Genomic DNA, 22,660 nt, shown 5'->3' with positions numbered 1-22,660 from the left:
CTTGTCGCCAGTTAAAACTTGCTGCGCGAGCACCGTTTCCAGGAGTATACTTGATAGAGTATACGGTATACGGTATAACACTTCGTTAAGATTGTCCGAGATATCTTCCACAACGAAATGTAATGTCATTTTCAAAGCCACAAGAACTCATGAGACCACTGCAGAATCACCGAGATCGTGACTATCACGTAGCAGGAGAAAGAGAAAACCGTGTTGCCGTCACCCTGTGAACCATACGTCATCGGGGTCACGTTTTTGAGACCACGTGCAGATGGGCTGCGTATATTTGTGACACGAAAAGTATGAATTGTTACAAAAGTGTGAGTTCGGCATCCTTAGAAAGTGCGCTCCCTCGTACCAGCACTCCACATCCCCCTCTCTCCAGTTGGCCTAAAACATACTTGCGCATCGAGAGTACGAATTCCGAGGAGGCATTATGTGGGAAATGGCACCTCGGGACCACGCGAGCAAACCCAGAAACAGGGACCATGTTTTCATAGTGTAAACACCTCGATTTACGTGCAACTGTCCCTTTTCGACTTTCAATCTGGCCACGGTTACATCGGTGCCATCCCATAAGTAACGAACTGTGCACGGAGGAGCTAAAAGTTCGCCTGTTATTGACGAGCTGGCAGGGTCTAAATGGCGGCCAAAATATGATTTTTATCTAGTTAAGCATTTGGGTTTCTGTCGGGCAGCGCCATTTGCTGAAAACGGAGGAAAAAGGACAATCATGTCTTCATGTGTATACTTCGACCTAGGTTTGCCAGCACAGCGATGAGGTGCACAGGGTAGGCTTGTCAACTGAGTTCGTCGTTACATAGTTGTATTTTAATGGTTAGACTACAGGAGGTTTGCACGCAATTAGGTTGTCCTTTTCGTACCTTGTATTTTCTCGGGCCATGCGATAACAGCGGTGCATGCTGTTTATTGTGATTTGCTCGGTTTGGTGATTACCAGGTCCGTCTATCTAAGCGGATAAAGGCTACTGCTGCGTCAGGAGAAGGGCTGCCCATGAGTGGGCCTACCCAAACAGCGACGAACCGAGGCATTACGAAGATATGTTGTCGAGAATCTAAGGGTTCTCGTCGTCAGCGTCTGTCAGAGAGTGCTCCGGCGGATGCATGTAACTGGCCCTCCAAAACTTTGTCCGTCCTCACTCTAACCATGCCATTTTGATATATAAAGTTTTTCATTTCCCAACGTCTGCGTCCTCATCTTCATTCTTCTCGCCCAATGTCAAGCTAGAAGATAAAACAAGTAAAGGACCTCTACTACCACTTACGAGGGCAACAATTACTACTCCAAAAAATGTATTTAACTTAGGTTCGTCCCAATCACCAGCATTTCTTAAATGTTTTTCCCTTACAAGGTCAGCTCCCAGGACGAACTCACTGTTACAGATGCGCTTCAATCGGAGCCAGCAGCTCAGCGCAAACTTGCTCTGCGCAAGGCAAGACTTGTTTTCTTTGCTGACAATGGGGGTATTTTGCTTCCATGGATCAGCAGGGCGAGAAGTATATGAGAAGAGGCAGCAACAAGATGAAATTCGGCAAGTCAAAGAAGAAATAAAGGCAGGTAGTGTCCATGATAAGCAACTTCTCTATCTGTTCACACGAGCTAACGAGTTGCTTATAAGAAGGGCTAGTATATGGCTTCTAAACAAGAGACAACCATGGAGACGTCCATCGTACAAAGGAATCCAGGAAGCTCGTTTACAGGCAAGAGATATCATCTATTGTAGTTGTTTTTTCTGTTAGAACTATACTGCAGGCTTAGAGACACGAAGCAGAAAACGCTGACAGTTTCCTGAAATGCCTGCGCCATCGAACATGTCTACGGACCGAAACCCAACTCATTCTCCTGTTTCACTGATAAATTAAGCGTCTAATGTGGACGTGACTCGTAGTCTGTTCACCACATCTAATCAGCATTTGCCAGAGAATGCTCCGGTGGATGCATGTAACTGGTACTCATAATTTGTCCTGCGGGGCTCTGCAGATAGCACAGCCTGTCAATTCTTTAACAGCACCGCCCGAGCGTCGACTGCCCGGTGCAGCGGCGCCTAGCCGAAGCAGAGCGGAAATCGGGAGAGGGATTGAGCAAGGGGGCGTAATCATGCTGCTTGAGCGAGTGTCGTCTGCTTGGCTGTTCTGCCCCGTCCGAAGAAACCCCTTGAATCAAATTACATACCAGTGTTCTGCGAGCGCTTGTTCTAACTGCTGTATGCTTGTGGATTCAATTTGTGCAAACTTGTAACGTTCCAAATATTGCTTGTCCCTGCTTCCGCCTGCGGGTACTGTCTTGAGAACGTTTCTTTTGGAAGTAATCAATATTCTTAACTATATTTTGGCCAATGTAATAGCTTCAAAGAATTATTGGGCGCATTTGTTTTTTTTTATTGCAAATGTGTATACTTGCAAAATATTTTCTTAATATAGGCGCATATGGCGGAGGAAAACAAGTAGTGACAGCTTCTTTCGGCCCCAATGCCTATCAGCCGATTGTGGCAGGGGTTGCTTCGTACTAATCAGAACAGCCTAGAAGGCGAGGCTCACTGAAGCAGCACGAATTGTGGGCATACCCTTGCCCTCGCTTGTCTTGTCATCTTCTGCATATTCCGGCGCAGTAGCGCCAGGCATTCGACGCTCGCGCAGTACTGTTAAAGAATTGATAGGCTGTACAAAGCTCCCACCAGTGTGTATAAATGTGATTGTACCCTCATTAATAGCGCCATTGCTTTTAATGTACAGTGTCAAGTATCTCTAAGCACCAAGCTCCAATGCATTGAAAGTAGGATTGACACCCAGCCGACCATTGGAAAAGAGTGCAGATCGTCACTTACCTTTATTAAAGACTCCGCGGTCATGTGCGGCCCTTCTCCTTGAGCACCATCTATTATGTCCTGTTCTGTATTTTGAAGCTTTTTCTGAAGTTATTTCTCATCCCCCTTAGTGTCTGCATATTGCTAGAACTTTGTACACATCATATATTCTAAAATACAATGTATAAATGATGGGTATGATTGTATAGTGTTTGAAAGCGCAAATGTAAAAAAATATTGTTATTAGGAAACGGAAATTATTCGATGTTTCTACGCTGCCTGGGCTCGACAAAAATGAATAAACAAAATAATAAGAAAACACCTGTCAGTCTTGATATCATGCTTTGTATGTTTTTGTTCTAAGTTAAATATTTCTGAAGCAAAAATTTCCTTTTGCCGTTTGTGCTTTCTGATTGTGCTTTGTTAGAGGAAATGTATCTGTGCAGGGACGACTTCGGATTTACAATGCTTCTGTCATTTTCTGTTCCCCTCAAGGAAGGAAAAATGCTATATCTTGCTTTGTATTTCGTTTAGTTTGAATGATTGGGTTCACATTTACATGTGTTGTGTACTTTTTTTATTTTTGGCCATTTTTTATTCACGTGAGCAGAGCACATAAATACGTTTGCTCCTTCAACAAATGCCAGAGAGAGTGGTTCTCTCGTTCGTCGTGGGTATTCTTTACTGAATCTTGGCTCCCTTCCTCACGGGAGCCCCAGCCAATAGAAGATTTGTTATTACAGTTTTTATTACAGTTTTATTACAGTGCTTCACCTTAACGGAAAGGTGAACTACATTAAGAAGAGGCAATTGAAGGCCAACTAGCGAAAAGTAAATCTTTGCTGACGCCAGTGCTTCACTTTTGTAATGATAGCTTCTCTAAGATGCAAAAAATTATTTTAATATAGGCGCCTTTTCATCTTTAGCGGTCACCATTTCGACAGTTGTGCTAGTGTCTCCAATTTTTCAATGCCCGATATTTCCAGGGAAGGAGCTGCCTGCGCAAGGTTCGGTACGTGATGATAACATCCGAGGGTAGACACTAAGAGAAAAACATTGAGCCAATTATAGCACCGTATCTTGAAAAAAAAAGGAAAACTGCTTCGCGAGCGGACCGACGACGCCGATAGGATAGTAACCTTTTGTACTCTTTTTCCTTTATACTCATCTGCTCTGATACGTCTCGAACATTAATGCGGACATATTTTTCACCACCTGAAAGTGCATTCGTATTTGCATGGAGAACGTGAGCCACACAATGCTTTCTTTCTTCAAGCTGAATGACAAATATATCTCATTTCACCACATATATCTTTCACACATACAAATCGTCTTTCGTCAATATAGAGACCAGAGAAAGGAGAGAGCGAATATATAAATGCTGGATAGGGCTGGAAACCTGGTATATGTTATTTGGTAAAAAACAACAACAATCTCCCACTATGCGTATCTCTAGTCTCGTGGGTTCACCCTGTCTCATCACTGTTTCAGCTGCCTGAAGCCATAGGCCACGTATGTATTCATTATGGGAGGCAGTTCATTTTTGGCATGTCCTAAAAAGGAGTACAAAATATTTACCTATTGACCCACATGGCACATGGCAAAGCGAAGATGGAGCACCCTTTGACCCCATCATGGTGATGTGCTTCCATTGTATATGACAGTCGAGAATGCCTGGTTGTTACTTCGACGTCGATGGACGCCTGCGCGCATGTATTTTCGGGAGTGTGTGCAGAGGGTTTTGGAGGAAATAAAAGTGGAGTAATGCACACCAGAACGGGATAAATGGCAGGAACCGTTGAAATTGCTTAGAGGATTTTAATGTAACAAAGCCTACGTCATGTGGTCGCTAGGCGGCGTGTGAATGGTTTTCTGTGTGTGTTTTTTTAATTTGTCGAGAACTTAAAATAAAGAAAAAAAAGTACGTGCCATATGCACAGAGGCGAGAAGAAGAAGAAACAAGAATGTCCCTCTGGTCGCACTATGTTTTCCTGTCACTTGTATTCGAGCTTGCCGCGTGCCGCGGTGACTTGTTCACTTCCACATATGATATGCAGAAATCTTTGGACGCAGAAGCCATCGCATATGAAGACGGCGATTTCTTCCGCTGGCTCGAAAAGAGGAGCCTTAAGAGAGCCATACTCAGGTACGAGCAGTATCTGGAAAAAGTTTCGCTATGTACTGAAATCAACGTCTTGAGCACCTTTCTCTCCCTTAGCCGTCTTATAACTTAGTACTCGTATTTACACCTCCGCGTCGTCCCAGACACTCCGAAACCTCAGCGCAGCGTTCGGGTCTCCGTCTTTTCAGCAATGGTGGCCAACCATTGGCGACTTAAGTGGAGCTGCGACAGGAATCTGCAAACTGCAGCAAGTCTACTACATCGAGGCTTCCAGGATGGTTGCTATGTTGTCCCCCCTGTTTCCCTGCGCTTAGCCGGAAGAATTAACTGCTGTTGCAAGAGGCTGCTTCATGACAGGGCCGTTCGGCAATGTATCTGAATGGTCGCGAGTAGCACTGGAACGAGCCTTGAGTACGACTGTTGTCCTGTCCAACCGGATGAACGTGGGTTTTCGCTGGCTTCAAAACAACGACTTAAGCGCAGAACATGGGGGCTTTGCGTCGAGGCGTAATATACGGCGGGCTTTACACCCTCAGCCACCAGCAATTGATGTCAGCGAGTACAAATCTGTGTCTAAAAGGGAAGCCGACTTCAGGCCCTCGTCAAGCCGGCTACTCTGCAAAATGACCACTAGCTTCGGGGACCCGGAATTGCTGCTTCAACCGCTTAAGATAGAAGTTCTTTCGTTGAAACCCCGCGTTGTTCTCTTAGACGGCTTCCTTTCTCAAGCGGAGATAAACTCAATTAGAGAAGCGGCCAGAAATGGGCTTCAACCTGCTGGAGTCTACACAGGCGATGGGCCGCATGGTTCCATCACATGGCAACGCACTAGCAAGGTAAGAGCAAACCAGTTCTTCCATTTATGATATGCTGAAATACTTCCTCATCAATAAGTGCAAGGTTGAAAATGACCATTTGTTTGCACAGCGTGATAGAGCGTACTTCTAAAAATATTGCAATCAGTGTTTTATTTTCGGACGTTCCAAAAATCTGGGGCTCAAGTTTCAAATAATGAAAAATATATTTCTTACGAAATGCAACAAAGTAAAATCTTTTTATTACCCGATTACTACGAATACTTTCATCGGAGCTGACTATTTCTTTCTATGTTGGAGCTCATGAGTTTTCGTGAGAACTTAACTTTCATATTATTAAGCTGATGCGTTACAAGCTGAACACTGTTCAAAAAAATGCCAATATCTTAAACGCGTGTGTTCTTCTTTCTAAATATATATAGTTATACAGCCCAACCTACCACATGTGTTGTTAGAATAGAAGATCGCCGCATCATCCTGTGCATTTTGCGAGTAAAATACATCTAAAAGGTCTGCAGCATATCGAAGCTTTTCAACAACTAAAAAATAGATTTTTCTTTGTTGAATCTGGTTTCTATCAAATCGCTGAAATTTTGTGGCTTGCAAAGATCCTTCTCAATAAGGCGTCCTCGAAGCGCTTAGTTTTATCCTTGTTAACCTGTTCAGCAGATAGCGTGTTATGACTGTCCCGAAATGCCTCAAAACATTATACCTATGTGAATCATATTACTAATACTAGGCCTTGGAAATCAATTATTGTGTTCGTATCTTGTGTTTATGTTAGAAGTCTTTAAAATGGACTAACAGAGGGGAGTAATAAAGCTGGTAATTCGGTCATCGGAGGATTACCTGGAAAACAGCCATTGTTCGGCAGGGTTAGCTGGTGGATATGAAAGTTCCATGGCTGATACAATATATATTCTTTGTAGAAGCAATAGACAGCCTTTTGCCTTGCCGTGGACACAGTTATGTTGCGGATGATGACACAGACAGATTGCTCAGTTTAAGTATACTTACCGGCCAAATCTTAGAGGGTGGTTAAAGTGACGGTACTGCATTGCTGGAGTGAATTCTAGAATGTACAGGCGTTAAACTTCTAGAGCCAATTACAGACGGCACAAAATTGGTATCGCTTCACACAGGCTTCTTCAAACAAAGCCTCTGCATAATTTCTTTTAAAGGTTGCCTGGATACGGGACATAGACCATACTGTGCTACAGCGCATTAGTCGTCGCATAGAGATGGCGACGGATCTGTCCCTGGAGACTGCAGAAGACTACCAAGTGGTCAACTATGGTCTAGCTGGCCACTACATGCCGCACACGGACGGAATGCCCTTCGACAAGATAGCAGACCGCGTGGACTGCGCGGATGGCAATCGATTGGCCACAATGTTGATGTTCCTCTCGGATGTGGAATCAGGAGGGGCCACAGCTTTTGTGAGGCTGGGCCTCGCCATCAAGCCTCGCGCAGGATCTGCACTTTTCTGGTACAACCTACAACCGGACGAGGGGAATGAGGCTCCGGTGTATTTTTCTTTCTGGCACCAGAAGAAGGCGTCGGACGTGCTGACGGAGCACGTGGGCAGCCCTGTCCTCGTGGGTTCGAAGTGGATAGCAACAAAATGGATTCATGAGCGGACCAATTTTCACGTGTGTTACGACCTTCCAGGCTGAAAACGTGTATTTCAGAACGTATGCGCTCCTACATATCTCCACGCTTCTGTTATTTTCAGCTGCTCCTTCATTTAAAAGGTTGTCCAAATATATTAGACGTGCAAAAGATTTACAAATTTCACACTTCTTTTTCTTAGATTAAACTAACACATCTGATCGTAATTATCATCAGCCGCAACAACTTGACAACACCCACTTCATTTTTCTATTTAACAGGACTTCTTGTCGGCTCCAAACCCATGTATCTGCAAACATTCTCACCCAGCCACACATCAAACGTTCTGCTCACATATACAACGCTTGAAATTCCTTGGAATCCGATTCGTTGCACTTAACCAGTATGTAATATTTTGTCTTCCTTATAAAGGGTAGAAAACCTCTCTACTGTTACCAATGGGTGCCGTTTCACTAGACCTCTCTGAGACCGGCATGGAAGCGCCACGTAGTGGCACTACGGCTCGCTTGCTAACTGATCCTTCTAACGCGAGCTTATAAGCTAGGCGAGTAGTTATGGGACAACAGGTGAGTTTGTCGAATACAGAGCTTGGCTTTCTGCAATGTCGATTCGCGTAACAAGATTCAATGAGCTAGTTATTCACGCTTATTCTGAGCGAATGAAAAAAGACATAGACGCAGTAAAAGACGAGTAATTGTGGCGACATTGGACACTCAGCTTTTCTCCTAGCCATGAATTCAGAAAGAAAACACACTTTACTATTAGACTTTTATTCCATGATTACGGTTTTATCCCCTCTCCGGTCAATATTCGTTACCTAAAGGTGCCGATAACTTCAAATGTGCAACAGTGTGGTAATTAAAAACACAATATTGTAACAATTTTAACACTTGGAATGCGATGCACCAGATAAAAAATCTGTTTTGAATTCCTACGTTCATGACAATTTTAGTCATTGCACCTTCCTGAAACTTTAAGGTGGTGTACAAAAAAACAGCTTAAATATGCTGCATAAGTATAACAGTAATCTTGCAGTTTACATCAAGAGTGAGTGCATCCTCCTGGAGCATATATGTGAAATAACGCAGTAAATAGAAATAACTAAAAAGCTGTTATCATAAGAAATGAAACCGGAAGCTACGAAAAGGAATGAAAATACTGCTTTTCAGAAGCGAAAGAAAGTTTGTTCAGATATTTCATTTCATTCTTCTGAAAATACATTATCTGCGCTTAAGTGGCACAGCAGGCATAGACGTGTGCTGGAATTTTATATATTTTATGTCCTGGCTCAGTTCCGTTCCCAGGCAAATGATCAATAAGAAAAACAAACACCTGCTGGAAATGAGGCGAAATACGCCATTGCGCACCGGCGCAGCATCGCTTACAGCTTATATGCACAGCCTTGGTGAAAAGGTCTAAGGCCAAAGGATTTTCATCTAAGCCACAAAATGAAGCCGTAGCGACAGCAACAAAGGTTAAACGGCATTTTAAACGCCATGAAATAATTTCATATCGTGGAAAGAAATTAAGAATCTATCTCACGTTATTAAACGGCCCTTTAGTCTTGAATGGCTCGTGACGGCTTCATTTTGCGGCTGACAAGAAAAGTTTTTGGCTTGTGGATATTTGACCAAGGTTGTACGTATGTAGTGCTTTTAGTAGATATTCATAATCTTTAAGCCGTGCGACATTTTGTAATATAATGGGTCCTTTCTATGACTGAGCATTTCATCACCCGCCTGATCAAGCGAGCAACCTGATGAGATGTGGTTTGAAGGCTTTGTAGGGTTTGTGTTGCCCTCCTGTCACTTTGGATGCATAGTCCTAGTATACGTTTGAGCGGCACCTCATTGATTTTGGTGCCCTCGAGTAGGACCTCGATGGTTCCCGGGGACTTGTAGGCATATTCCTGTATGCGAAGTATTTATGACTTCTCCGGCACGCAGCGGAGACCGCACTTGGCGACTTGAGATTATACCCACGTCGCCGCTGCTTGCAGGGTTCCCTCTTTAGTGGCAAGGGTGCCTCGAGTCGTCCAGATGGTGATATCATCTACGTAGATCGTGCATCCAATTCTTGGGGTTTCCTCAAGATTTCTGGCCATACTGATCATGACGATGTTGAAAAGTAGTGGGGAAATAATTGAGCCTTGGGGGGGTGGCTTTGTTTGGCATCTGTTCTGTCCCGGAGCGCACTTCGCCTATACCAATTTTTGCTCTACGGCCAGTAAGAAAAGCCTTTATGTAGTTGAAATTCTTTGTACCGCATCACATAACGCTTAGCTCCCTAAGAATGGGGTCATGGGAGACATTGTCGAAGGCAACTTTTCAATCTAGAGAAATGGTACAGTGTTCCCTGCCTCGTGGAATGTCCTGGAGGACTTCTTCTTTGAAGAGAAAAAAGGCGTCTTGAGTGGAGATGCTCTTCCGGAAACTTATCATTGTGGGGGGAAGAGGTCGTTATCTTCTATGAAATTTTGGAGGCCGTTTGTATGACGCGTTCGTACAGTTTTCCCAGACAGGAGGTGAGAGGGATGGGTCTTAAAGCCTCCATGCTAGGCGGTTTTCCTGGTTTGGGAATGACTTTATCTCAGAGTGTTTCCATTCTGCTGGTATTTAACGTTTTTCCCACAGGGTGACATTTATGTATGCCGTGAGTGCTCGAATCTGTGCCTTGCTCAGGTTATGAATCATTCCGTTTGTAATCTTGTCTGCTCCAGCTGCTGTATTGTGTGTGGCTGATCTTGCAGCGGCGTAGACTTCGGCGGTGGTGATCGGTGTGTCTAGGTTTTTCTTATTTGCGCGCCTGTGTACTGCAGCATGTTCAGCGGGACATAGAAGCTGATGTATGTGACTTTTAGGGTGTCTTGCAGGGCTTCATCATATCCGAGGAAAAGATATGTTATCTTTTTGAGTGTTCGATTTGAGACAGATTTGGAGGTTGTGGGATCAAGTAGGCTGCGGAGAATCGCCCAAGGGCTGGAGGTTCCCACCCAATGTGCCCCTTAAGGATTCACAGAAGTCCTGCCAGTTTCGTTGGGAGAACTTGTCGGCGTACTTTTGGGCTTCTGCCGCAGTTGCGGCGATGCGTAGTCTCAAAACATGGTTTAGGCGCCGTATTTTCTATCTGCGGACTGACAGTCGCCTCCCAGAGTTTGAGGAGGTGTATTTCCATGGCTGGCACCTCTGGGTTGCATTGTACTACCGTTGTGGCTTCCTTGTGGGCTTGCCGCACGGCGTCACACCAGTCACTGATGGAGTGAATGGGTGCTTGTGATGTGGCTTGCTGTCGATATTTGGGCCAGTTCGTGATACGGGCTGTTGCGAGTTTCTGTTAGACTTTGGCGGTTGAAATAGAGGTGCTCAGTATTTAGTGATCACTGTCCAGATTTTCGCCAAGATTTGTCCATGTGGCAGTGTGAATGTTCTTGATAATGGTGAGGTCTGTCAGGAGTCCCGACTTACACTGTTGCCCTCTCTTGTTGGATACAGCGGGTCTGTAATGATTTCTAAGCCGAAAATGCCTCTTGTCCGAGTCATTGCAGCTCCCCGTGGTGAGCTTCTGATGCAGCCCTAGTCCCGGTGTGGAGCGTTCAAATATCCTAAGATGACCGTTTCGTGTGAATAGGCGAAAGTGTCTTTGTCTTGGACAATCTTGAAAAAGTCTGCTGTAGACTTTCGTGGCGGATGATAGACGTTTAATACGAAGGTGCTTTTCCGGCCCGTCTTGTTGAATGAATGCTATGAAATTATAGTCAATGTTTACTTCTTTAAGGCAGTGTTCCACTACGGTAATATCTTTGGATACGAAAGTTGCAACCGCCGCCGCTGCCGCCGCCGCCGCCGCTGCCGCTGCAGCCGCCGCCGCTGCCGCCGCCGCTGCCGCCGCCGCTGCCGCCGCTGCCGCTGCTGCCGCTGCTGCCGCTGCTGCCGCTGCTGGTTTCGCTGCCTCCGCTGCCACCGCGGCTGCTGCTGCTCTGGCTTCGGTTGGGCGATTCGTGGTCCTTGATAAAAGCAGCGTCACGTCCATGTTTTGTGTTTCTTCTCATCTATCCTGAACTGTTGTTGTGGTTTCCGGAAGGTATAGGGAGCCGGTGGTAGTGCCTGTTTGGCCAGTGTAAATTGGTTTGGGCTCGCTCTATTTCCGGTTTCGTGTTTCCGCCGCACAGGGTACTCTTCGGTTGGCACGGATGTCCGTCGGCAGGGTTATGTGTACCGCATGTTCTGCTGCAGGCCGCCAGTTCTGGCATTGGGCACACATCGGAGCGATGACCCGACTGCATGCATACATAACAGAACTGCCTTGCTAGTTGGTAAAGTCGGCAGAGCAATTCAGCGCCCTCAAGGTATACGAATTTGGGGATCGTCGGCCCGCTGAAGGTAATTAACATCGACGATGTTTTTCCCATTCGTCTCTCTTCGAGTACCTCAACTCCGCGTGTACGGGTGTGTAAACCGGTCTGTAGTTCTGCCGGGGTGACGTCGTCTGGTATGCCATGAATGACACTGAATGACACCATGATCTGGCGAATGCTGGGAGCTGTCGCTTCCCTGCGTTAGGCTGTTCTTCTTGATCCGGGCTTTTTTCCGGAGCTTCCGTGCTTGATGCCTGCTTAGAGCAGTTTTCCATCCGCTGGAGTCTAGTGAGGAGTTCGCCGATGGCAGGGGAAGTTCGTTTTCTGCAATGTAGACTTGTGTGTCCTCGCCGGGCTCCAAGTTTTCGTTTGGTGGTAAAGATAGATGGCCTTGCGCTCCGCTGGGGCCCGCGACAGGCTCCTCCGAGGCCATTTCGCGTAAACGTAATCCTCGAGCGGTTGTGGCCTAGTGGATTGAGTGGCTCCGGCGATGCCCCAGCCGCACAAAGGCAAGGTGAGATGCACAAGGCCAAAACAATTCAACCTATCACTGCACCGGTGGGAACGAAAAGTCAGATCACACTCCACAGATGTTGGGCGGAGATGGGCAGTCGGAGTGGGCCTGGGCGACCCGTGCCGCGCTGAAGGGAGGGCGGGAGAAAAGCGGGGGCTCATGCGAACGCGTCCGTACCCTCCAAAACACAGACGGACGGAAGCAGCGAGTATCAGAACGGACGGACGGACGCCGTGAGAATGAGCCATTAAAGGCTTTCGTTTTGCAATGCCAATGGGGGTAGAACATGAAAATGTCTCGTTTTCGTCTACCGAAGGAAGAAGGATGCGCTCAGTTTTTTGCGACAGAAGAAGCTGATATGCCCATATTAACCAATGACAATGAAGGGGAATTATATGTTTCATTTTCAAAATGAAGTGCTGTTTCGCATAATACTTCATTGAGCGTATCAATTTTACAAATGTTTTATATCGCAATATATTCCGCTATAGCTACAGAGTTTTTTTAATCGATATTTATTGCCTCAGGATAACAGAGTTCGTGTCACAAGCTCTGATGACACTCTATAATGTTGCAAATTATCTTCAGGAATGAAACAGTGAATACATTCTCTGCAACCTTTAATGAACACTGTTCCGCAAGTCTGATTCTCCGTCTTATTTATTTCCGCTTTATCATAGTAATTATGAAGGTCAGCAAGGAAGCTATTTAAGTGTGCGGTGTAGGTGTTCCCAGGCGGTCTCGAGGAGGGTCCGGTCACAAAGCAAGTCATAGGCTGTGAGTGCCAGTGCCTTCCCGACGACCAGAGCTCTCTCCTGGGAATGCCTCGTGCCGGCGATGCGGCTGTATTCGGCAGTGTGATTCATAGCTGTAGACTCTACACGGTACATAGGATGGATGGTAGGCACTCGGTGTGACACGTTGCCAATGTCCGACGTGGCGCCGGTCGGAACAGGGCGACCATCCACAGCGTCAACGAACGACATCCCTGCATAGACAAGGGGCATTATGCCGATTTTTTGTCAACTTGGACATGGCGCTTTACCAAGAAATTACGAGTACACAGTCGGAAGCTGATAATACGCACTCACACGTATCGTAGATATGCTATATTTCTTCATATATTTTCTTTCACAGCACAATAGATATACGAGCTTTTCGAAGTAAGCTAGAGATTGCTTGATTGTTTTCTTTCAGCAAATGCTAGTGAAAACAGAACACTGCCACTACGACCATTAAAAATGCCATAGCACATCACTCGCCCGCTTACAACTCCTTCTAGATCGAAAAAGTTAACAAGTACTGTTTTAATGAAAAGTTGTTTACTGAAACGTCACATGTTCAGAGGGCATCTTCATTGGATTCAATATTCCTTGCTCACAGCTTCGTTATTGCTTTTGCAGAACCGTTATCACTGTGACACACACACACACACACACACACACACACACACACACACACACACACACACACACACACACACACACACACACACACACACACACACACACACACACACACACACACACACACACACACACACACACACACACACGCACACGCACACGCACACGCACACGCACACGCACACGCACACGCACACGCACACACACACACACACATATATATATATATATATATATATATATATATATATATATATATATATATATATATATATATATATATATATATATATATATATATATTTCGAAAGTAGTCATTGCTCGCTTTGCAGCCTTAAGTTGCAATAAATACCCTAGTACTAGACATGGCAACAATTGCATTACAGAAAACTTCAGGGGGCACTTAAGCTCAATTTTTAGAGTATAACTCAAGAGCGTTGATGCGTCGCGTACATCCTTGCTCGCGTGCGTGCATCTTGCTTCTGGAATAAGCATCAATTCTTTGCTTTGTGTCTTTTCCATTCCACACATCCCCACTGGCATGCAGCTGTAGGGAAACAACATTATGTGAAAGACCACATAAAATTATATTTATTGTCACGCTTTAATTAAATATTGCAAACATGCTCGTGTTTAGGAGCAGCGTCCTGAAGAGTTTTCTTCCCATCTCAAAGGAGACACAAGGTTGGCAGCTCCTGCCAATGCTGCCAGGCCTTGTGATCTCGTGTAGTTGCACTACTGACAAGCAACCAATAAATACATGGCCACGCCACTTGGAAACTATCAACTACCAGAGGCATGCGTTGTGGTTTAGCGCTCTCAGCGACGCAATATTTTCCCGACGAGAGGGCCTTCAAAGCAATGGTGTTAAAAAGACGATATGGCCACATGAGCCTCCATAAGGAGGAATACGAAACCATTCGGGTTTGAAGCTGCAATTTAGCACGATAGCGTTTAAACCGTTGTTCTTCTGAAAATCTGTCGTCAGGTTTGGAAGCGAAAAATCACGGTCATGGCTAAGGCAGGTAGGGTGAAGTAGTTGGCGGCTAGAGTGGCATATGGTTGTCGTCATGCGACCACATGACATGGGCGATTTAGCAGGAGCTGCCTGCTCGTTCCTCCTTTTTCAAATGCGAGGGTGAGATCAGAATCCAGCCTTTCATGACACTCCATTTTGAGTCAAACGTCCTACTCCTAGGCGGCGGAGATATTTTTGTACGGCTCGGTTAAGCAGCGCTTAATATATATGTGGGGCGGGCTTTCACATACGGACAGGACAAAAAGTCGCTAAGCATGTGTCGCAAATGCATGACCAGCTTCCACAAGCTCCTGTAAATTAGAACGCCTTAATTAATGTCGCGTTGCATTGGCAGAAGAGGAGCATTTAAAAGCATCCTAAATTTGCTTTTCCTAAAGTAGCTGCATTTAAATTGGGCGAGCAGGAACAGGAGCACTTTGATACAAAGGCTGAACTGAAGTTTGGCGACTCCGAGCGCATCGAGAGCAGTTAGAGCTGCACCCGCGCGAAAGGCCGAGTACGAAAGAAGTCACATGACGCAAACGCGTCTTATCCTCCTTTGCCAATCGCCGTGTGTACAGCAGCAATCGCAACTGATGACCGATGTTGTCGTCATAGTCAGCGCAAAATTGTCGCCGATGAAAGAGGCGAGAGCCTCAGCGATTCGGCATAGAAATCTCAGCCTCTGTTCGGGAGCGAGTGCGAAATGGCGGCGCCGAATACCGAGTGCACATGGCGTTCGATTTCCACAGAAGATGCCGGAAAGGTGAACGATCCGGTCACTGGTGCACCTTCGCCGCAGCGCCTGCTCTCAGAGAGCAGGGATCGTTTCATTGGGAAAGTAGACAGTTACACTCCCGTTGTGTGACTGCTCTGCCTCTCATGAGCTCTGCCTCTCAGTGCTCATTACTTTCGCTCCCGTGCTGCCAATGGAGTGCCCCATAGGCCTACCTTGTTGCTCGGCGCGCCGTTGGAATACTTTTATCAAAGGCTCGTTGTGGTGCTTGTGTTTGCAGAAGATGCCTTTTTCTGCGATGCTGACCGTGCAGCCGGTGGCCATGGCAGCCGCTTCCATGCACGCCTCCACATCGCGCTGAACCTTCTGCAGCACATCGCTGGTATGCGCCCGCACGCAGAAGTGAAGATGGCTTCGGTAAGCTTTGGTACTTGACGCTGCCTCCGAACGCAGCAAAACGCCTGAGGAAAAGCAAAATATTCGTACTATATACGAAACGAGCACTGCAACAATCAGTACTGAATCTCTTCAGCATCACTTGTCTTAAGAAAGAGGTTTCTCTGATACCTAGATGGAGCTAATAAATGTTAGAGTTTAGGTATCTATGTAGTTCCTTGACGTGCCTGACATTGTTCTGAGCTCAAGATATCTATAGCCATAATTTCAGTCAATTTGTAATTTATGAGTTGAGGACACGCCGGCCAAATTTAATTGATTAGTAGTCCATGAATAGTTCATATAATTAATAACGAATACCGAGAATAGAACGTGTTGGCCACTGTACATCAGCTAAAGTTGGAAGTGAGTACTCGACTAGGTAGATTTGCGAATGGGCCGCTGGCTAGACAACACAATGCGGTGTCAAGCATGCTCAGTAGTTCTTCTCGGTAAAGAAACTAACCACAGTTGTACAGGTCTGTTTATGCGGTATGAGACTGAACAAAATTCTAACTCAAAATTAGGCACCTGCAATTCTTTTCTGCTAACGGCCCTTCATATAAACGAGGTCTTAGCTTGAGGCGGCTATGGCAATACATTCTACAAAATGTTTGTAAACAATCTATTTTAGGTGTATGCTTTTCTATTGAACACTACCATTTATAGCATATTGGACAAGAAATCCTATTGGGCAAGTGTTACCGTGCACTTTGCAGTTTGTGTCCAGACGGGCCCGCAGTACAGAGATGTTGCAGTAGGCGAGAACGGCGGCATCCAAGGCACTGGGTTGCTCCCCAGGATCAAGGTCGTCGGTACGCTCGAAGACAGCGTTGATCTGACCAAAAATTTTAATTGCACGTAATTACCAAGAAACATTTGTGCGACATCAACAATTTGCTTTTTTGTTTTGCAGTCCGCGCTCATTTGCAGTTTGTTGCTGCTTTCCTAGAAAATGGTGCTAGAGCTATCGTTCTGCTGCTGCGGCTTCTAGAGAAGGAATTGCATATAATTGTAATACCTTCTCTTGTGTGGGAAATAAATACCGGAAAGTGGGTAACAAAGATTGCAGAAGGTGAACATCGGCAAAACTGCAATGCAGGACTTGAGCTGGAAAAAAAAAAAAAACACCGCTATCGCGCCTAATATCAATTCTAATCCAGATTGCTAGCCAAAGGCCGATTTTCTGAGGCTTCCCCAGAAACTCCCACTTTTTGGTAGATTCTCCAGCGTAAGAATGCAGAACTCACGCCGTATCTGGCTGACAATGCAATTCGGAGGACGTTCTTCCTCTCAGGATGTTCCATCAGGGCTGCGTCTGCATCATCGAAGCAGCCTGCTCGCAGGAGAAGTTCCTTGCCCATGCCGCCTTCCTCGGCGGGCGTGCCCAGCACCACAATCTGTGTCATGCGATCGTAGTGCAAATAAGTTCTTGGTTGGCTTAGTAATACTGTTTCATTTTCTGTGGGCTTCTCAAAAACTGAAGAGATATTTAAAATTCACGTTCTTAGTGTCTGAATAAAAAAGCAAAAGCAAACACGAATACTTATATACCAGGGGATTCTGCAGATGGTCATGTTTGAACGTCAAATAGTGCATCAACGCATTTTATTGGCGGAGTTTGTAAGAATGCACCATAAGTTCGCAACAGTCAGTGTATCCACTGACCTTTCCCTCCACGAGAATACAGTTTTCTACAGTATATTTTTTATGACAGTTTTAACTATGCGTGGCGAAAGAAGAGCACCATTTAAAGCGAGTATTTTGCTAAACGTCGTACATTTAGTTGATGCTACTTATATTTTGATAGCAGTAGCGTAATATATTACACAGTTACCTCCCGTTTGAAGTGCGCTGCCCATGAAAGCTGGACTGGTCATTGTGTGTCGGCAGGTAAATGTGCATACCCTATTTTATTTAACTGTTTCCGAATGAAAGCTCATACGAGATACTAAGTCCGAAACTATGAAAACTTAACTCTTTATAGAGAGCTTATTAGTACCTTATCGCCAGAGTATTCATACCGGCATGGTCAAGCATGGCAAAGGTTCAGAAAGACTCCATAGCTAGCATATTTATATAACCAACTGACTTGTGGATATTTTGATACTATATTGCGCGAATTATCTATGTAGTATATTAGCATTTTGAAAGATTTAAATTTGAACGCAAGTGTAGCGTATGGAGTTTCTGCGGTGCAAACTAAAATGCAGAGCGTATATGAGAGACACGTCCTCGCTGTCTCAAGCGAATAACTGTTGTAACGCCAATCTACAAGGAGGCGATGGCCTACTCACTTTGCCTTGCAGTTTTGTACCACACGACCGGCTGTGAGCCTTCATAAGATCCCGAACTGCGACGGCTGCGGCGAGCGCACTCTCGGCAATTAGGTTGTGTCCGCATGCATGGCCCAGGCCGGGAAGAGCGTCGTATTCGCACAAGAGGGCTACGACGGGAGAGGGTCCCACTGCAATTCGTCGATGTGCACAAGTATAATGACGCTTCTCTAAAGCCACTGGCTCTCTTTATTCAAGCATTTTTAGGCGTAACACAGTATTTGTACGATCAATACACAAATGCATATGTACAGGCTGGCACAATGCGAATAGGAACAAAGATTGAGCATACGAAAAATGATTACTTCGTAATCGAGAGGGATCGCCACAATATTCTCCCTTTGCCAACTGGATTCCTCCCTCACGTATAATAATGTAAGCTCATTTCAAAGTCAAGATCAAGGTCAATGCCTCATAATAATGGTCAGAATAACCATTACGAATTAATTTGTCTCTATGTGCGAACTCACCACTCCCTTCCATAAGAAAGCTGCAAAATATCTGCCTGGGGCAATATTTTTGAAACATGCGATATGCGTAAAACTGCATGCCTAAAACACGCCTAGGGCGGTGTTTTAGCTGGTGATTAGCTTCGAGTCTACCAGAAACAATATCGAGCATCCTTATACCTTATGTATACCTAATTTAAATACATATGATCAACATTTCAAAAATGGACGAAGCGCTAACAAGATATTCACAAGAAAGGGGACACGGACAAGCGCTTACTGACAACTGATCTTTCAGCGATCCGCCCAAAGTGCTATATTAGAGTGAGTTCCCTTTTTTAGAAGGGCGCAGTTGAACTTCGTGCATGAATTTAGAACCGCAAAAATGCGCATACCTGATGAGTTGAAACCCAAGATATGTTTTTGGTGAGGTGCTTGAAGTACTTTTCAATTTAGTAGTTTGTCTGATAAGCTTTTGTGATTGTCAGTTTATTATTATTTTTTTTTTGTGGCGGTCTTCATGTTCATCTGACCCTATACACAACGTGCCATAGATCTGTGTGTTTTCCGAACCATCGTTTTTAACCTTTTCATGTGATCATAAAGGTATTATCAGTTTTATGCTCGTTTTCCTTTATCGGTTTTATGGTCTTCTCACATTGCCAAGTTTGCTGCCTCTGACTAGCGTCGCCACCGTGTGCCTATATATTGTGTGCTTCCCTTCAATAAAGGATCCGTTGTCAGTAAGAACTTTTCCCTGTCCCCGTTCTTGTGAATGTCTTGCTAGCGCTTCGTCAATGTTTGAAACATATGATCACGTCTGCATTCTTCTGATTACCTCCGTATTCAGCCCGGAAGGCCGTCTCTAGGCCACAGTGCCTCTTCACCTTGAAGTTTTGAGTTTCGAGGAAACCGCAAATGGCATCGTGCGCCTTGTGCTCTTCAAAGCAAGTCTCGGGGTTCTCCCATAAAAAGCAGCCAACAGCATGCAATGCATCCCTTCTGCTCGCCAGTGCTGTATCGACGACTTCCTGGGCGTCCATCTGTGGGGCGAAACGCATCGCTTTAAAGAAAAACAGGAGAACATTTAAGTCACGTTAATTTCAATACGCGCTGTATATCAGTAAATTCTCAAAAATCTACTCCCTGGTCTTGTTATGCTCGGTCATTGCTCTCAGCCGTATGGCCGCCAGACCTCGATCTTTAGTGATATACTTCCCGATCATTCACTCACTTTAGGGGTGATTTTCCCCTAGTGCAACCACAAGCAGAGTGGATCGTGATTCTATTCCAACCTGATAATTGGAGCGATGTAGATACGTCGACACACAACCAAGCGCAGCTGCCATTTTCAGCCATTACTTCACGACGTCATCATTCAGTGATAACATACCTAACACTCTCATACAATACTTCAACTATGCCGCACACTGCATTTTTGCTGCGTTGGGGCCTCTAATCCTGTAGCACAAGATTGGCATTTTAGGTTTAACGTCCCAAAAGCCACTCAGGATATGAGAGTCGCCATAGGGAAGAGCTACGGAAATTTCGTGCACCTGGATTCTCTCACGTGCACTGATGTCGCACAGCACACGGCCTCCTTACTTTTCGTTGTTGTTGTTGCTATAAGAAGAAGTAAAAAAATATTCGGGCCTGCTACTGGTTCTGTAGCTGAGCCACCTGGTGATTGATTGATTTATAGGAAGGAAAAGGCGCGGTAACTGTCTCACTTGTTTTCTGTGAACACCTCAACCACGCCGTAAGGGAAGGGAGCAAGATGGGAGTGAAAGGGGAAAGAGAGAAAGAGAGGCCGTAGTGGAGGGCTACGGAGTAATTTCGACCACCTGGGGATCTTTAACGTGCGCTGACATTGCACAGCACCCGGACGCCTCTTCGTTTCGCCTCCATCGAAACGAAGCCGCCGAAGTCGGGTCGGAACCCGGGTACTCCGGCACAGTAGTCGGGCGTCTTACCACTGCACCACCCCGACGGGGCTAGCTGAGCCACCTCCGCTGCCTCTGATTAAAATAAAATTATGCTGCCTCGTGCGGACAGAAGGGAGAAAGTAGAGAAGAAAGAAAAAGAAGAGGGAGAGAAGACGCGCGCCGCAACAACAATCGTCCACCAACGAAACGGTGACGGGTGCAATGACGGCCTCATCAGGGCCAGGATCAACCACTATTTCTCCATCGAAAAGCGGTCGGAGTGGACACAATTTTATTCCACGCCCTCGGGTTCACCAATCGAAGGCTCCAACCACAAAGCCACAGCAGCAGCGATTCGAGCCCGCGTCTTTGGGTACAGCAGTCGAACGCCCTAACCTCTGAGCCACTGGAACAGGTTGCTATTGCATAAGAAACGAACCGTTCTTCCGATTACAATTTATGTGAAAATTGTAAAGAAGGATATAAATACCGGCTAGTATTTTAAGGCGCTAACCCTAAAGATTACTTTCGCCAAGGTACCTTATTCCGCAAATCGTAAACAAGAATCTATCGCATAGGAACAGCATCTACCATGTCTAGGGAGGTTGCGGTATCGTAACACTGATGCATGGACACCTGCCGACGCGGTATGTGAAGGGAGGAAACGGAAGTGGAACAGCATCCTTGATCACCTGCATCGGTGCACACCTTCGTCCTCGATCAACACCATCGGTATGGCCCCGCACCCTGCCATTTTATATTTAAGAGCATAAGCTCTTACCCCTTACGTTTTGCGAATTTCTGCCGGTTTGTCCGTGGCTCCAAATTTCTCCACGTCCGAAAGCAGTGTTCATCGTGGTGGTGTGCACCCTTAGCAATCTAAAATGACATGCACTTTTAGGCCCGGGGCGGAAACTTCTTATACCTTCCAAGGCCACGAATTACAGCGTTAGCGCTAATTCCTCCTTCAGTTACGCCGTACAGTTTATAGGCCCAACTATGGACCGAACCAATTTTGGAGCGAGGGGAGGGGTCGTTCGCACAGCCGTGCGCCTCCAAATACACTCTGGAAGGGGTGAAGGTTCATGTGGGCTCCCCGGAGATCGCACGCCGTACGCGCGTATGTTGCGAGTGAGCTACCATTAATGTAATATTTCGCCTACTTTGCCATTGCTGCTGAAAACTGGTCGCAGAGACGTCTAGAGCGACCAGCTCACAACAGTAATGGCAAAGTAGGCGAAGTGCGTTAAAGGAAGCTTGCTCGCCGGCATACGCGTGCATGGAGTGCGATCTCCGGAGAGACCAAGCATCACGTTCATCGGGACCTGCTCGCAGCAGCAATGGCGAATTATTAGGCAAAAAAGTAAACTAACGGATGCTTGAGAGAGCTCTCACGCATAATCATGCAATGAACATTCGGCCTCGCTTGTAATCAGTTAGGGTTCACCCAAGCGATAAGAAAGTGTGTAAATGCCCGACTGCATTTTTGCGCGTCTTTTATACAAAATTTGCGCGTGAACTGAAGTTCTCTTCTTGAAATGAGGCGACGTAAAATACATACTACGTCACGTACGGGTGAAAGGTCACTATGTGCCTTGCTGTGCTCGTCCATCTGTGTCCAAGCACGTACCGGCTCTTCGGCGTGTTTATCCAAGTTTTAATCGAACAATTTGTAATCACCATGGCAAATGTGGTAGGTGGACACGCAAAGCATTCACGGCGTTATACGATCGGCGCAAGACGCACAAACGAAACTTAGACGCACAAACGAAACCGAACTAGGGCAGTGTTACGAGATGTAGACAGATTTCAAACTTTCCGAGCAAAAACCTAAACACTGCTGTAGCTATCATTGCACTGACATGGAGAAATTACGAGCACATGAAGAAATAATACGACAAAGCGACCGACGATACAAAGCGTGCGCACCAAAGGCAGCACCGGCAAAACGGCTGGCGAAGCTCCCGAAACACACGCACTCACACCATTCAAATGACGCCGGTGACGGGCGGTGCATCGGGTGCGGCAGTCAAACATTCGAGACAGAAGAGACGGAAAAGAGATAGACAGACCGAGAGAAAATAAGCGGAGGCT

At 45.8% G+C, this 22,660-nt stretch overlaps 1 protein-coding gene across 1 annotated transcript; it reads right to left on the bottom strand.

Annotated features, from left to right (window-relative positions):
* Positions 1-12,965: 12,965 nt before the first annotated feature.
* On the bottom strand, positions 12,966-19,687 carry LOC146199903 (xaa-Arg dipeptidase-like). Its single transcript, XM_084592225.1, has 6 exons — positions 19,480-19,687; positions 18,154-18,323; positions 17,107-17,256; positions 16,562-16,694; positions 15,637-15,882; positions 12,966-13,249 (listed from the first exon to the last, which is right to left on the bottom strand). Exons 1-6 carry the CDS (start codon positions 19,682-19,684, stop codon positions 12,966-12,968), a joined length of 1,188 nt encoding a protein of 395 aa, XP_084448351.1. The 5' UTR covers positions 19,685-19,687.
* Between the last annotated feature and the right edge of the window lie 2,973 nt (positions 19,688-22,660).

This window comes from Amblyomma maculatum, chromosome 2, assembly GCF_055883805.1.
Source record: "Amblyomma maculatum isolate TAMU_Amacu chromosome 2, ASM5588380v1, whole genome shotgun sequence".
Taxonomy (NCBI): Eukaryota; Metazoa; Arthropoda; class Arachnida; order Ixodida; family Ixodidae; genus Amblyomma; species Amblyomma maculatum.
Note: the sequence above shows the minus strand (reverse complement) of the source record. Positions and strands in the feature narration are given on the sequence as shown.

What these genes read in the sequence shown, in the direction of transcription:
- LOC146199903 (XM_084592225.1), bottom strand. Translation starts at nt 19,684, where the DNA reads ATGGACGCCCAGGAAGTCGTCGATACAGCACTGGCGAGCAGAAGGGAT. An exon ending in GTACAAAACTGCAAGGCAAA is followed by an intron (nt 17,257 to 18,153) that starts GTGAGTAGGCCA and finishes CGCATGACACAG; the next exon opens with ATTGTGGTGCTGGGCACGCC. An exon ending in CATTGTCAGCCAGATACGGC is followed by an intron (nt 16,695 to 17,106) that starts GTGAGTTCTGCA and finishes ATTTTTGGTCAG; the next exon opens with ATCAACGCTGTCTTCGAGCG.